Here is a 14,538-nt window from a genome sequence, read left to right on the forward strand (position 1 = left end):
GCAGGAGGCAGCTGATCAATGATTGTCTCTCATCATTGATGTTTCTATCTCTCTCTCTCCCTTTCCCTTTCTCTCTGAAATAAATTTAAAAATTTTAAGAAAACACTATGAACAACTATATGCCAATAAACTGGACAATGTGGATGAAATGGAAAAATTCCTAGAAAAAAAATAAAAATTTCCAAAACTGAATCAGGAAAATCAGAAAACCTGGATAGGCCAATAACAACTGATGAAATAGAAGCAGTAAGAAAAAAACTCCCAGCAAACAAAAGGCCTGGTCTGAACAGCTTCACAGGGGAGTTTCACCAAACCTTCAATGAGAAACTAACAGTTATCCTCCTCAAACTATTAGAAAAAATCAAAGTGGAAGGAACACTTCTAAGCTGTTTTTATAAGGCCAGCATTATCCTAATTCCAAAACCAGATATACACACTACAAAGAGCCCTAGTCGGTTTGGCTCAGTGGATAGAGCATCGGCCTGCGGACTGAAGGGTCCCAGGTTTGATTCCAGTCAAGGGCACATGCCCGGTTACAGGCTCGATCCCCATTAGGGGGTGTGCAGAGGCAACCAATCAGTGATTTTATCTTACACTGATGTTTTTCTCTCTCTCTCTCACCTTCTCCCTTCCTCTCTGAAATCAATAAAAATATATTTTTTAAAAAGACACTACAAAAAAAAGAGAAATACAGGCCAATATCCCAGATGAACATAGATAGTAAAATCCTCAACATAATTCTAGCAAATAGGATCCAGTAATACATTACATTACAAAGATCATACACCATGACCAAGTGGGATTTATTCCAGGGATGCAAGGCTGGTACAATATCCACAAATCAACAAACGTGATACATCACATAAAAAATGAGAGACAAAAATCACATAATCTTATCAACTGATGCAGAAAAGGCATTTGACAAAAATTCAACACCATTTCGTGATAAAAACTCTCAGCAAAGTGGGAATAGAGGGATCATACCTCAACATAATAAAAGCCTTATATGCAAACCTACAGCCAACATCATACTCAATGGGCAAAAAATAAATCCATTTTCTCTAGGAACAGGAACAAGACAGAGATGCCCAATTTCACCACTCTTGTCTGACATAGTACTGGAAGTGCTAGCCATAACAATCAGACAAGAAAAAGAAATAAAAGGCATCCAAATTGGAAAAGAAGAAGTAAAATTGTCATTATTTGCATATGACATAATATTGTACATAGAAAACCCTAAAGACTCCTTTAAAAAATACTAGAATTAATAAATAAATTTGGCAATATAGCAGGATACGAAATTAACACCCAGAAATCTATGGCATTTTTATACACCAATAATGAACTCTCAGAAAGAGAAATTTAAAAAGCAATCCCATTTACCATTGCAAGAAAAAAAATTAAGATACCTAGGAAAAAATTTAACCAAGAAGATAAAGGACCTGTACTCAGAAAATTACAGGATGCTGACAAAAGAGCTAGAGGAAGACAAACAAATGGAAGTGTATACCATGTTCATGGATTGGTAGAATCAACATCATTAAAATGTCCATACTACCCAAAGCAATCTATAGAGTCAATGCAATCCCCATTAAAATACCAATGGCATATTTCACAGGCTTAGAACAAACTCTCCAAAAAATCATATGGAATAAAAAAAGGCCCCAAATATCTGCAGCAATCCTGAGAAAGAAGAACTAAGTTGGAGGGATCACAATACCAGATAGATATCAAGCTATACTATAAAGCCACTGTTCTCAAAACTCCCTGGTACTGGCACAAGAACAGATATATAGACCAATGAAACAGAACAGAGAACCCAGAAATTGACCCAAGCCATTATGCTCAATTAATATTTGACAACGAAGGAAAAGCATACAATGGAGTCAAGACAGTTTTTTCAATAAATGGTGTTGGAAAAATTGGACATATACATGCAAAAAAATGAAACTAGACCACCAACCTACACCATACACAAAAATAAACTCCAAATGGATAAAGGACTTAAACATAAGATGGGAAACCATAAAAATCTTAGAAGAAGCAATAGGCAGCAAAATAACAGACATATGTCATAGCAATATCTTTACCAACACAGCTCCTAGGGCAATGGAGACTAAGGAGAAAATAAACAAATGGGACTACATAAAAATAAAAAGCCTCTGCACAGCAAAAGAAACCATAAACAAAACAACAGGAAAGCCTGCTGCATGGGAGAACATATTTGCCAATGTTATCTCCTACAGGGAACTCATACAACTTAACAAAAGGAAGATAAACAAGCCAATCAAAAAATGGGCAATGGACCTAAATAGATACTTTTTGTAAAAAGATTTAAGGAAGGCCAAGAGACATATGAAAACATGCTCAAAGTCACTAATCATCCAAGAGATGCAAATCAAAACGACAATAAGATATCACCTCACACCTGTCAGAATGGCTATCATCAACAGATCAACAAAGGACAAGTGCTGGCGAGGATGTGGAGAAAAAGGAACCCTCTTGCACTGCTGGTAGGAATGCAGACTGGTGCAGCCACTGTGGAGAACAGTATGGAGTTTCCTCAAAAAACTAAAAATGGAACTCCCATTTGACCCAGTAATCCCACTTCTAGGACTATATCCCAAGAAATCAGAAATACCAATCAGAAAGGATATATGCACCCCTATGTTCATAGCAGCACCATTTACAACAGCTAAGACTTGGAAACAGCCTAAGTGCCCATCAGCAGATGAGTGGACTAGGAAACTGTGGTACATCTACACATGGAATACTACCCAAGCTGTAAAACAGAAAGAACTCTTACCATTTGCAACAGCATGGAGGGACCTAAAGAGTATTATGTTGAGCGAAATAAGCCAGTCAGAGAAAGATAAGTATCACATTATCTCACTCATATGTGTAATCTAATGAACCAAATAAACTTATGACCAAAAAGAGACCCAAAGTCATAGTAGTATGAACGGACTATTGAACCTCAGAGGGAAGGCAGGGGAGAGTGGGTGGGAAGAAATCAACCAATGAACTTGTATGTATCTATGCATAACCCGTGGACATGGAGAATGGGATGGTGAGGGTCTGGGGGAGAGGGGGAGGATGGGAGTGGGCTGGAAGAGGTTAAGGGTGGGGGGAAGAAGGACCTATGTAATACTTTCAACAATAAAGCTTTTTTAAAAAAATGGATTAAAGACATGAATATAAGACATGAAACTCCTAGAAGAAAATATAAGCAACTCCTAGAAGAAAACATAAGCAGTAAGCTCCTTGACATCGGTTTTGGTGATGATTTTTTGGATTTGACAATAAAAGCAAAGGTAAATAAAGCAAAAATAAACAAATGGGGCTACATCAAACTAAAAAGCTTCTACACTGCAAAGAAACCATCTACAAAATGAAAAGGCAACCTACTGAATGGAAGAATATTTGAAAATTATATACTTAATAAGGAGTTAAAATCCAAAATATATTAAAAAAAACTCATACAACTCAATACATCCTATTAAAAATGGGCTCAGATGCCCTAGCCAGTTTGGCTCAATGGTTAGAGCATTTGCTGTGGACTGAAGAGTTCCATTCCAGTCGTGGGCACATGCCCGGGTTGTGGGCTCGATTCCCAGAGGGGGCATGCAGGAGGCAGCCAATCAATTATTTTCTCTCATCATTGATGTTTCTATCTCTCTCTCCCTCTCCCTTCCTCTCTGAAATCAATAAAAATATATTTTAAAAGAAAAAAAATGGGCTAAGGATCTGAATAAACATTTTTTTCACCAAAGAAAACATACAGATGGCCAACAGACACATATAAAGATTCTCAACCTCATAAATATCAGTGAAATGCAAATAAAAATCACATTGAGATATCACCTCATCCTGTTAGAATGTCTATTATCAAAAAGACAAGTAAAAACAAGGATTAGCCAGTATGTGTTGAAAAGGGAACCCTCCCCATTGAGCGAAGCTGTGTCGCGTGGCCTAATGTTGGTGTGACGGTTGGACAGGGGCGCGGTACTGCGGGTCCTGATTGCTGCAGCTTCTTGTCAGTGTGATGAAGATTGGCACCCAGGCCATAGAACCTGTTCCTCACCATCTGCTCTTTACTGGGACATGCAGCTCTACTCTGCTAGTTGCTCAGATACCATTTGCTTTTGACTCAAGATCATTTGATGTCTTATAATAAACTTATTAACCATGATGGCTACAGACATTAAGCATAGACAGTTATCAAGATGGGCAACAAATACAAGTAGTAACAGAGTTAAAAATGGAGCAAGATCCCAACTGCTTTGAACCTGATGTGGAAGGAGTGAGCCCTCCCCCTGTGGGGTCCCAGACACCGATGGATGCAGACAAGCAGGCCATTTATAGGCATCCACTGTTTCCATTATTAGCTTCGTTGTTTGAAAAATGCGAGCAATCCACGCAGGGCTCAGAAGGTATAACTTCTGCCAGTTTTGATGTGGACATTGAAAATTTTGTAAGGAAGCAAGAGAAGGAAGGAAAACCCTTCTTTTGTGAAGATCCAGAAACTGACAATTTAATGGTCAAAGCAATCCAGGTTTTACGTATTCGTCTTCTTGAGCTGGAAAAGGTTAATGAACTCTGAAAAAATTTCTGCAGTCGATATATTGCTTGTCTAAAAACGAAAATGAACAGTGAAACTCTCTTAAGTGGAGAACCTGGAAGCCGGTACTCTCCTGTCCAGTCCCAGCAGATTCAAAGTGCCATCACAGGCACTCTCAGCCCCCAAGGAATTGTGGTGCCTGCATCCGCGCTGCAACAGGGGAATGTAACTATGGAAACAATGGCAGGTGGTACAGTTTATCAGCCTGTTACAGTCGTCACTCCTCAAGGTCAAGTAGTGACACAGGTGTTGTCAACCTGGGACAATCAGAATCCAGAACTCCCAGCTTCAGTTACAGTTAAACCAAGATTTGAGCATCTTGCATCAAGACAATGGCTCATCCAATAACAAGAGGGGAGTTCTGCCAAAGCATGTCACCAGTGTGATGCGGTCCTGGCTCTTTCAGCACATAGGGCATCCCTACCCAACAGAAGATGAGAAAAAACAGATTGCTGATCAGACAAATTTGACACTACTTCAAGTTAACAACTGGTTCATCAATGCTAGGAGATGAATTCTTCAGCCAATGTTTGATTTTAGTTGTTCAGAAATTCCAAAAACAAAGAAGAAAACTGCTCAGAACAGACCAGTTCAGAGGTTTTGGCCAGACTCCATTGCATTCGGAGCCACACAGCCACCACCCAATGGGCTCGCCATGTCAGAAGGAGCTGTTGTGACAATCACCATGCCCGTGAGCATGGACGTGGGCAGCCTCCAGTCTCTGTCCTCAGACAGCGCCACCCTGGCCATGCAGCAGGTCATGATGGCAGAGCAGAGTGAGGACGAGTAAATAATGTAAATAAATAATGTAATTAATTAATGTAATTAATGTACACCATGGTGACTATAATTAATAATACTGTATTGTACATTTGAAAGTTGCCAAAAGAGTAAATCTTAAAAATTATCATCACAAGAAAAAAAATTTGTGACTATGTAACATGACAGATGTTAACTAGACTTATTGTGGTGATCACTTTGCAATATATAAAAATATAAAATCATTATGTTGTATACCTGAAACTAATATAATGTTGTATGTCAATTATAATCTCAAATAAAAAAAGAAGATTCTGGTATCCTCTGGTTGTCTTTTCATTGTTTTTGCATAATTAGTCAAGGTTCATGTCCTCTAAAAATGGTATAATTGTCCAGGAAGTGGTGCTTGAAGATGTCATAAATTTCAGAAAAATGGCCACTAGTGTGGAAGACATCAGAGTCTCAGCTCTGTCACTTCCAAGCTGTTTGACCTTAAGCAAAATCCTTTACTGCCATCAGCTTTGGTATCTTCATTTCTAAAATGAACTTAATGTCTTCTCTACCACACACAGTTGTTGTAAGGATTAAAATGTAATAAGATATTATTAGGATTAACACTCTCATGCTGCAGGTAAATTCCCCATTTTGTAGGCCACTAAGTTTGTACCTTAAGACTGGTGTCCTCTTGGTGCCTATGATGGGTATCTGCTGAAAACCACCTTTGAAAGAAACTGAGTTCAGAGGCCACAGTCAGGGATAGTTCAGGCTCCAGGTAGAGCGAGGGTGTCCAGGTTGAGTCAGGGGTATGTGTATGGCACTTAATCTCAGAAAGGGAGATTTGAAAACTGTATGCTCAAATCTTAGAATTGGAACTCAAGACTGATCAATGTTATTTTCTTTCTTGTCATTTCAGGTGCATGATGACTGTAGAAGGCGGTTTTCCAAGGAATGTTGGTTTGGACGTTACCGAAAATCAATCATTCCTCCAACCGCCTTAAGCGACCCTAAAGGAGATGGTGAGTAGCTAAACTTTAATCTCTGAAATACACTGGGGAGGAAGGGAAGGTGAAAAGATTGGAGAAAAGGACTGCAATTAAATTATTCTCCTTAGCCAGTTAAATATTTCTGAGGAGTAGGAATGTGCATATGTGTAGGGACAATTCATTTCTCTTTAGAACTTTGGGATGGTGAATGTTGATATTTATGGTGTATATGTATGTGGGCATATTCTCTGTAGTCTCTGTCACAATTGTTTCTGAATGATCAGAATTGGAAAGGCTCTTTCAGACTGTTGGCTCATCTGGAGCTTAAAGTCAACTAAGTCCCTTAATCCCTCTTCACACTTGATGCTGCTAAGCTAAATTTCTATTGTCTTGTTCTGCTTCAGTGTATGTCTTCAAGCCTAAAGGTCAAGCTTAAAATTTACCCTTTTTTTGTCTTGTTGATGCATCTGCCCATCTGGGTACTTCAAAGTTGACAAGCTAGCCTTCTATGTTTTCATTTGAATTGATTAAAATTGTTGAATAATACAGGACATTCCCTTAAAATTAACATCAGCCTATACAAAAGCAATCTTGTGGACATAAGCATTTACCTGGTTATGAATCTGCCTGACATTGCTACATTTCAATCTACATTGCCACCCAATTTTAATCAAATTGTTCACAAGATTCTCTGGACAAACTTGGCCTTGCTCAAATGCAGATGTTCCTAACTCTGAGGTAAATGCTAAATGGGGTTGCCAGTGTTTCTGTTTTCTTGGGATATGTTCCTAGAAGTGGGATTACTGGGTGAAGTTCTAGTTTTAATTTTTTGAGGAAACGCCATACTGTTTTCCACAGTGGCTGCACCAGTCTGCATTCCTACCAGTAGTTCACGAGGGTTCCTTTTTCTCCACATCCTCGCCAGCACTTTGTGTTTGTTGATTTGTTGATGATAGCCATTCTGACAGGTGTGAGATGGTACCGCATTGTTGTTTTGATTTGCATCTCTCAGATAATTAGTGACTTTGAGCATGTTTTCATATGTCTCTTGGCTTTCTGTATGTCCACTTTCAATAAGTGCCCATTTTTTGATTGGGTTGTTTATCTTCCTTTTGTTAAGTTGTATGAGTTCCCTGTAAATGTTGGAGATTAGGCCCTTCTCAGATATAACATTGGCAAATATGTTCTCCTATGCAGTGGGCTTTCCTGTTGTTTTGTTGATGGTTTCTTTTGCTGTGCAGAAGCTTTTTATTTTTATGTAGTCCCATTTGTTTATTTTCTCCTTAGTCTCCATTGCCCTAGGAGCTATATCGGTAAAGATATTGCTACGACATATGTCTGATGTTTTGCTGCCTGTGGATTCTTCTAAGATTTTTATGATTTCACACAGTCTCTCTTTTCTGGGTCTTAGCACTTATTTTTCATCCCCACCCACCAAAAAAAAATCTTCCTCCAGATATCTGCATTGCTCACTTCTTCACTTTATGCAAGTCCCATCTCATATGTCACCTCCACAGGAAAGCTGTCCCTGACCACCTGTCTAAAATAACACCCCCTCCAGTCTCCATTCTCTTTTCCTACTTAGTTTTCTTCATATCACATTATTTTTTATATTTCTGTGTTATGCTCTGTCTACCTCCATTAAAATACAAGTTGGACTAGATCAGAGACTGTTGCTATCTTGTCTACCACTGTATTCTCAGAATATAACAAGGACGAGCGCAGAGAATGCCCACAATACATATTTTTTAAATAAATGAATTAATGTTTTAACTACTATTGTGTTAACATATTAGCTTTTGTTTAAAAAATGTTGAAAAGGGTACTACTTTTGGATAACATGTTCAGGGAGAGTAACTACTTTAAAGCTATACTTCTGAAAAGATATGGCAGATGCCCCTTAGCTGAATCCTGGAAAGCCCTGAAAATTTGGTGCATGACTGGCTAGCTGGCTTAGACATTGGCCCACAGAGGAAGACTGCTTTAGATTTTTCCAGGCAAAACAGCCATGCAATCTTCTCAAGTCAGCACTTTTTCTTCAAGCTCCCTTTCACACAGATTACAATAAATGGGACATCTCAACCCACCCCCCGGCCCAAACCAATCAGGACCGAGCCACATGCTTTTTTCCCTTTGCATTTATTTTTGCTGAGGTATCCCTAGAAAGCCACAAGCTCAGAGGTTTGGAGGCTTACTATTTGTCTACCATCTCCTGGGTGGTGGTGGTGGGGGGCATTGCTCAGTGCCTATTCCCCTGCCAATAGGCTCTAAGACTCATAAGGAGCTGGCAGGCTTTGGCAGTTTGGAGTGCTATAATGATACTTCTCTATGGAGAACTTCAGTGTTGGAAGCTTCTCTCTTGTTCAGATAATTTCCCTATAGTTTTTTCCCCCCTAAAAGTTGGTGTGACAGCTTGGAGTGCTCTATCCGAGCCCAAGGGGAGTCACTAAAGCTCCCTGCTTCACCCCACATTGAAATGTTCAATCATTTGTTTGTGGATAAAAGGCAGCCTTTCCTCCTCTCTTTCCTGACCTGGTATCTTCTCACTATGAGAAGCAAGGCAGACCCCAGGCAGAGAGTGGACTAGTTGATGTGCTGATCCTCCTTCTCAGCTCCCAACCTTTTCCTTCTCAGCTTCTCCTCAGCATTTTATTAATTCTTGGTTGTGGCACCAATTTTTTATTCCTTATATTCCAACATACTCTTGGGTATGAACCTGTCTCCTCAGCTTAAGAGCAGGGGCTATACTCCAGCAATATCCAGCATGCTTATTAGAATGTAGTAGTTGCTCACAAAATGTCGGCTGCAGGGCAACAGTTGGAAAAGCCCCTTGGGTTTTGTATCGATTTCCCCTCTGTTCCTCTATCTCAGAATCTAGGACAGAAGGAAACTCTGGGAGATATTAGAAATGTCTATTAGCTTGATTATGATGATGGTATCATGGGTGTTTGTTTATGTCTAAACTCATTAAATTGTATACATTAAATATGTTCAGTTCTTTGTATATTCATTGTACCTCAAGAAAACTTTTTTTAAAAAGTGTTTGCAAAATTTAATATTAAGTTATATCTTGTTTCCATCTCAATGACCTTGTTCTTTTTTTCCTTCTTTTTCTCTTTGTATCAGGCCAATTAGCAGTATCTTCAGACTTCTGGAATCTTGATTGGTCATCAGCCTGTTCATGTCCCCTTCTCATCTTCATCAACTCTAAAAGCGGCGATCATCAAGGAGTCATCTTCCTCAGAAAATTTAAGCAATACCTTAACCCATCTCAAGTGTTTGACCTGTCGAAGGGTGGACCTGAAGCCGGGTAAGCATGGCATAAGGGATACAATGGGTATATAGAAGGCTTTGCCTTTTATACATTCTAGACTAGGATAGGCTTCCTGGAATTAGTTCTAGTATCTGGGCAGGAAATACCTATTTTCTGAAGTCAGGACACAGACACATAATTCCAGAGTATTTGGGGTTGACTGGTATTTTGGAGGACTTTTAGCCCTCTCCCAGAAATCCTTTCAAGCCCATATCCTGCTCTCAGATTTGCTCCACCTTTTCTGGTTAAAAGAAGTAAAACTGTCTCCTTACCTCAAAGGAGGCAAATAGATATTGCTGTCAATCTTTCCTGTCATTCATCCCCCCCCCCCCCCCGTCCCCAATGGGGCCAAATAGTTATATTTCTACTACAGGCCTCTTTTATTTGAGGACTATCTGGCTGTTCAGCCCTGGCTTCTGTGAGCCCATTGGCCACCATGTGAGACACTCTTCCTGGACCTCAGCAGGTAGATTTAGCTAGGTTACTGGTAGCTTCCAGAGCAAGGTTTGGCATAGGATTAGTATGGGCTAAGGCAAGGCCTGATTTCTAGGACTGCCTATGGGAGCATTGCCTATAATTTTAGGAAAGCAGAGAGATAGTGACTAAGGGAAAGAAAGATGTAGCTTGTTAGCAGGGTAAAGAAGGAACAGTCCTTGGGCCCTTTGTAGGAAACATTGTAGGAAAGAGTTGTAAAACCCAGCAGTCCATTAAATGTTTCCCTTTTCTCCTTTTTCTTCCAGGCTGTCCATGTTCAAGAACTTTGTTCGCTTTCGCATTGTGGTTTGTGGCGGAGATGGCAGTGTCAGCTGGGTCTTATCTCTGATTGATGCCTTAGGATTGCATGAAAGGGTGAGTCCCTAGCTGACTCAGTTTACCCATTGCTAGGAAGACTGGGGTGTGAAGCTTCTCATCCCAAAAAGTCCCTAGTCTTCACTCTCCCTGTCTGTAAAATACATGTTTCCCATTGGTTTCATACTTAACCTGACTGGTAGATTTCCAATCTAAGCCTGCTCACCTAGACCAGTGGTCGGCAAACTCATTAGTCAACCGAGCCAAATATCATCAGTACAACGATGGAAATTTCTTTTGAGAACCAAATTTTTTAAACTTAAACTTCTTCTAATGCCACTTCTTCAAAATAGACTCACCCAGGCTGTGGTATTTTGTGGAAGAGCCACACTCAAGGGGCCAAAGAGCCGCATGTGGCTCGCGAGCCGCAGTTTGCCGACCACGGATCTAGACCATTTTCTGGTTGTCTACCTGTGGATAGAGAAATGAGGGAGTTAACAGGAAAAAAAAATGAGCAGTGCTCTATTTTCCAAGACCCAAAGTGAAGATTTGAAGGGGAGGAGAACAAACAAAAAAGAAGTGGCCTCAGGCAATGCTCAGCCCCTAATTTCCTCCACCTGCTGAGGCAATTGATTTCCTTCCTTGAGTCTCAAGAGTAGTAGAAACTTTCCTCTACCTCTCCCCCCTTTTCCCTAAGCAACACTCTGCTCTTCTGAATCCAGTAGCTTTGTCTCTTAAGACACCTTACGTCTTTGGCCCAGCCTAAATAGAAATCTGTGACTATATTTTTCTTCTATAAACATAGCTATACATATTAGCATATTCCATCAACTTTTCCCTTTACTGGGTAGGCTCTGTATGGCCAAGAGTGGGGCTCAACCCCTTTGGGAAAATTTCACTCAATTTGAAACATCTTCCTAACATAATTCCCAGAACCATAAATCCCTTACTGCCACTGGCTTTGAGACCACAATCTTTCCCAAAGAATGCCTTCTGTGTTCTTTTATGGGTGACTCTTCATAGTTCTGTCTGAAAAGGGTACCTGGTTTTGTTCTTGCAGTGTCAGCTGGCAGTCATCCCGCTTGGAACCGGCAATGATCTGGCCCGTGTCCTAGGCTGGGGTGCGTTCTGGAACAAAAACAAGTCACCTCTGAACATCCTCAACAGAGTGGAACAGGCCAGTGTGAGAATTCTAGACAGGTGAGTGGCTTAAAGATCAGGCTATTTTGCCTTTTCCACTTGTACACTAGTTATTTCCAGTTATATCATTTCAATCAGGAATGCTTTCATCTCCCTCTAGAGCCTTTATGTCTTCAGTTTGAGGGAGTTTGGGAGGTAGGGGACTTGGCTATTAGGAAACCAGGGCCTACTATGTATCCTTCAAACATCACTGAAGCCCCTCATCAACTCAAAGTATCCTAAATAAACATCCCCATGGGTAAATTTCAAGGGTTCTGTGAACCTTCTTTAAATCGCATAGCTATGTAAGCACATTTTTTCCTTGGGGAAATGTCCATCTCTCTATTCTATTCTAGAATAGTATAGAAACTATTATACCCCTTCATTAAGTTATCAAAGAAACTTAAAAAATGAGAGTTCATACACAACTAGCCTAAACTGTCTATGCTTTACAGAGGATAGAGTATTGCCATCTTATCTTCTGATAAGAAAGGCTTTCTGTGCTGGGGCATAGTATTTGATATATGATTTCCCATGAGGATATCCTGGGTGCTTTCTCAAGATACCAAGCTAGGACCTATCAGAAAGATTCTTGTTCAGTGGGTCTTGGATAGGGCCTGATATGTGTATTTTATAAAAGCACTTCAAGTGATCTTGATATTTACCTCTGATTAAGAAGCACTGCTTTCTGAGAACGCTATGATGGAATTCCTTCCATCACATTGTCCTAGAGAAGCCATGGGGACCCCCCTACCTTGTAGTATATCTTGAGGTCAGGTGACCTGAGATAGCTTGGGCATCCCTACATCTCTCCCCAACACATAAACATTTTTATCTCTTTTTCACATGTGAAACACTGATACCAGCCTGTGATGAAACAGAGTCCTAAATGTCTGTCTGTCTGTCTTTGAACTTCATTTCAGATGGAGTGTGATGATTCGTGAGACTCCCAGACAAACCCCATTGCTAAGAGGGCAAGTTGAAATGGATATACCCCGATTTGAGGTAATTGCTACCCAGCTGTATTTCAGGCCAATATCTTTATTGCACAGTGGAATAATAGGCAAAACCCAGAGAGAAGCTATTGTATTTTCTATGAGCTTGATGAGAATGAGATCATTGAAAATTGGGGACATGTCAATCAGCAACTATTTACCAAAAATGGTGATAGGTACTGTGGGCATAATTCATTCAGCCATTTAATAGTACTTATTCATCTACTCAAAATAGGTATGGAAAATATTTATGAATTAACTACTAAGTGTGAGATACTGTTCTAGCAGCTGTTTGTATATGATAGTTGTTAAAGAAGAATGACAGTCCATCCTGTCATAGAGCTAATAGTTGCAGTGGTAGAAAAAATTTATTAAGTAGTATGAGTGTTAGTATATAAAGAAGTAGCAAGGGTGGTAACACCCAGCAGGTATACCTAAGCCAGTCTGGGGGAAATAAGGGAAAGCTTCTCAAAATAACTACCATTTCAGAAGATATTTTAAGGATCAGAGTTAACCAGGATAGTGGGAAAGAGGAGGCCTCTTCCAAACTGATGGAACAGTGTGTGTTGTTCCAACGGCAAGAGAGAGCATAGAATATTCACACAACTGAAATGCATTCATAATGGCTGAGGCATAGAGGCCAGGGCATATACAGGAAGTTCTACTAAAGATGAAACTGGAGAAGTAATCAGGAGCAGGCCAGGAAGAACATGATAAACAATGGTAGGAAGTTTGAACTTTTATCCTAAGAACAATGAGAATTATAGAAGATTTTTTTTTACCTTATTAGGAAATTTTTCAAACACATAGGAAATGTTAAATGGTAGATTCTACCATTAATATTTTAATATACTTTATCACAATCTATCCATCTATCCATTCTGCTATATAATAGAAAGGTTTTAAGCAGAGGAGTTCCATGGTAGGTAGAGAAACAATTGAAGGAATAAAGATTAGAAGAAAGGAGAAAGACAGATGTTGTAATTGTCTAGATCCGTGGTCAGCAAACTGCAGCTCTTGAGCCACATGCAGCTCTTTGGCCCCTTGAGTGTGGCTCTTCCACAAAATACCACAGCCTGGGTGAGTCTATTTTGAAGAAGTGGCATTAGAAGAAGTTTAAGTTTAAAAAATTTGGCTCTCAAAAGAAATTTCCATCGTTGTACTATTGATATTTGGCTCTGTTGACTAATGAGTTTGCCGACCACTGGTCTAGATAAAAGATAGTGATGATTTGTACTGGTGAGGTGGTAACAGAGATAAGGAGAAGTGGACTCATTTAAGATATATTAAAGAGATAGGCTCATCAGGACTTGGTAGACACAAGTTGTAGTTAAAATTATAGACTCAAGAGCCAAACTGTCTGGAATTGAATCCTGACTCTGCTACTTATCGGCTACCCCTTTTCCTATGCCTCAGTTTTCTGTTCTGTGAAACTGGGATAATAATAATCCTTATTGTAAGGACTAAATGAAAATATATATATAGCGTAGAACAGATCCTGGCACATAGTAAGTGCTATATAAGTAGATGCTGTTATTATCTACTAGAGGCCTGGTGCACAAAATTCATGCATAGGGGGGCCCTCAGCCCGACCTGCACCCTCTCCAATCCAGGAGCCCTCCAGGAATGTCCTACTGACGGCAGCTTAGGCGCACTCCCCATGGTTCTCTGCTCTCTGTGGGGCCTGCCTGCTCCACACCATAGCGATGGGCAAGAAGGTCCTGCTGGGTGCTTCCTGTGGGCTCGCTAGCTTGCTCACGGGTCACTGCAGATATGGCCAAGCAGGCCCTGCTATCTGCTGTCAAGCTATATGGCCGCCCTCGCCTCCTAGGGCTGGCGATGGTCCCAGGAGGCTGTGGGCTTGGTGCCCATCCCTGGGACCCAGGCCGCTTGGCATCA

At 40.3% G+C, this 14,538-nt stretch overlaps 1 protein-coding gene and 1 pseudogene across 1 annotated transcript in view; both read left to right on the plus strand.

Annotated features, from left to right (window-relative positions):
* The window catches only part of DGKK (diacylglycerol kinase kappa), a 138,327-nt gene that overhangs the window by 86,424 nt on the left and 37,365 nt on the right, over window positions 1-14,538 (plus strand). Inside the window, exons 9-13 of the mRNA XM_054718529.1 lie at window positions 6,294-6,396; window positions 9,490-9,673; window positions 10,417-10,525; window positions 11,526-11,665; window positions 12,568-12,649. Coding sequence (XP_054574504.1) covers window positions 6,294-6,396; window positions 9,490-9,673; window positions 10,417-10,525; window positions 11,526-11,665; window positions 12,568-12,649 — 618 coding nt within the window. The remainder of the gene's footprint in view (window positions 1-6,293; window positions 6,397-9,489; window positions 9,674-10,416; window positions 10,526-11,525; window positions 11,666-12,567; window positions 12,650-14,538) is intronic.
* Window positions 4,204-5,411, plus strand: LOC103304866 (homeobox protein PKNOX1-like; annotated as a pseudogene).

Source organism: Eptesicus fuscus, chromosome 1, assembly GCF_027574615.1.
Source record: "Eptesicus fuscus isolate TK198812 chromosome 1, DD_ASM_mEF_20220401, whole genome shotgun sequence".
Taxonomy (NCBI): domain Eukaryota; kingdom Metazoa; phylum Chordata; class Mammalia; order Chiroptera; family Vespertilionidae; genus Eptesicus; species Eptesicus fuscus.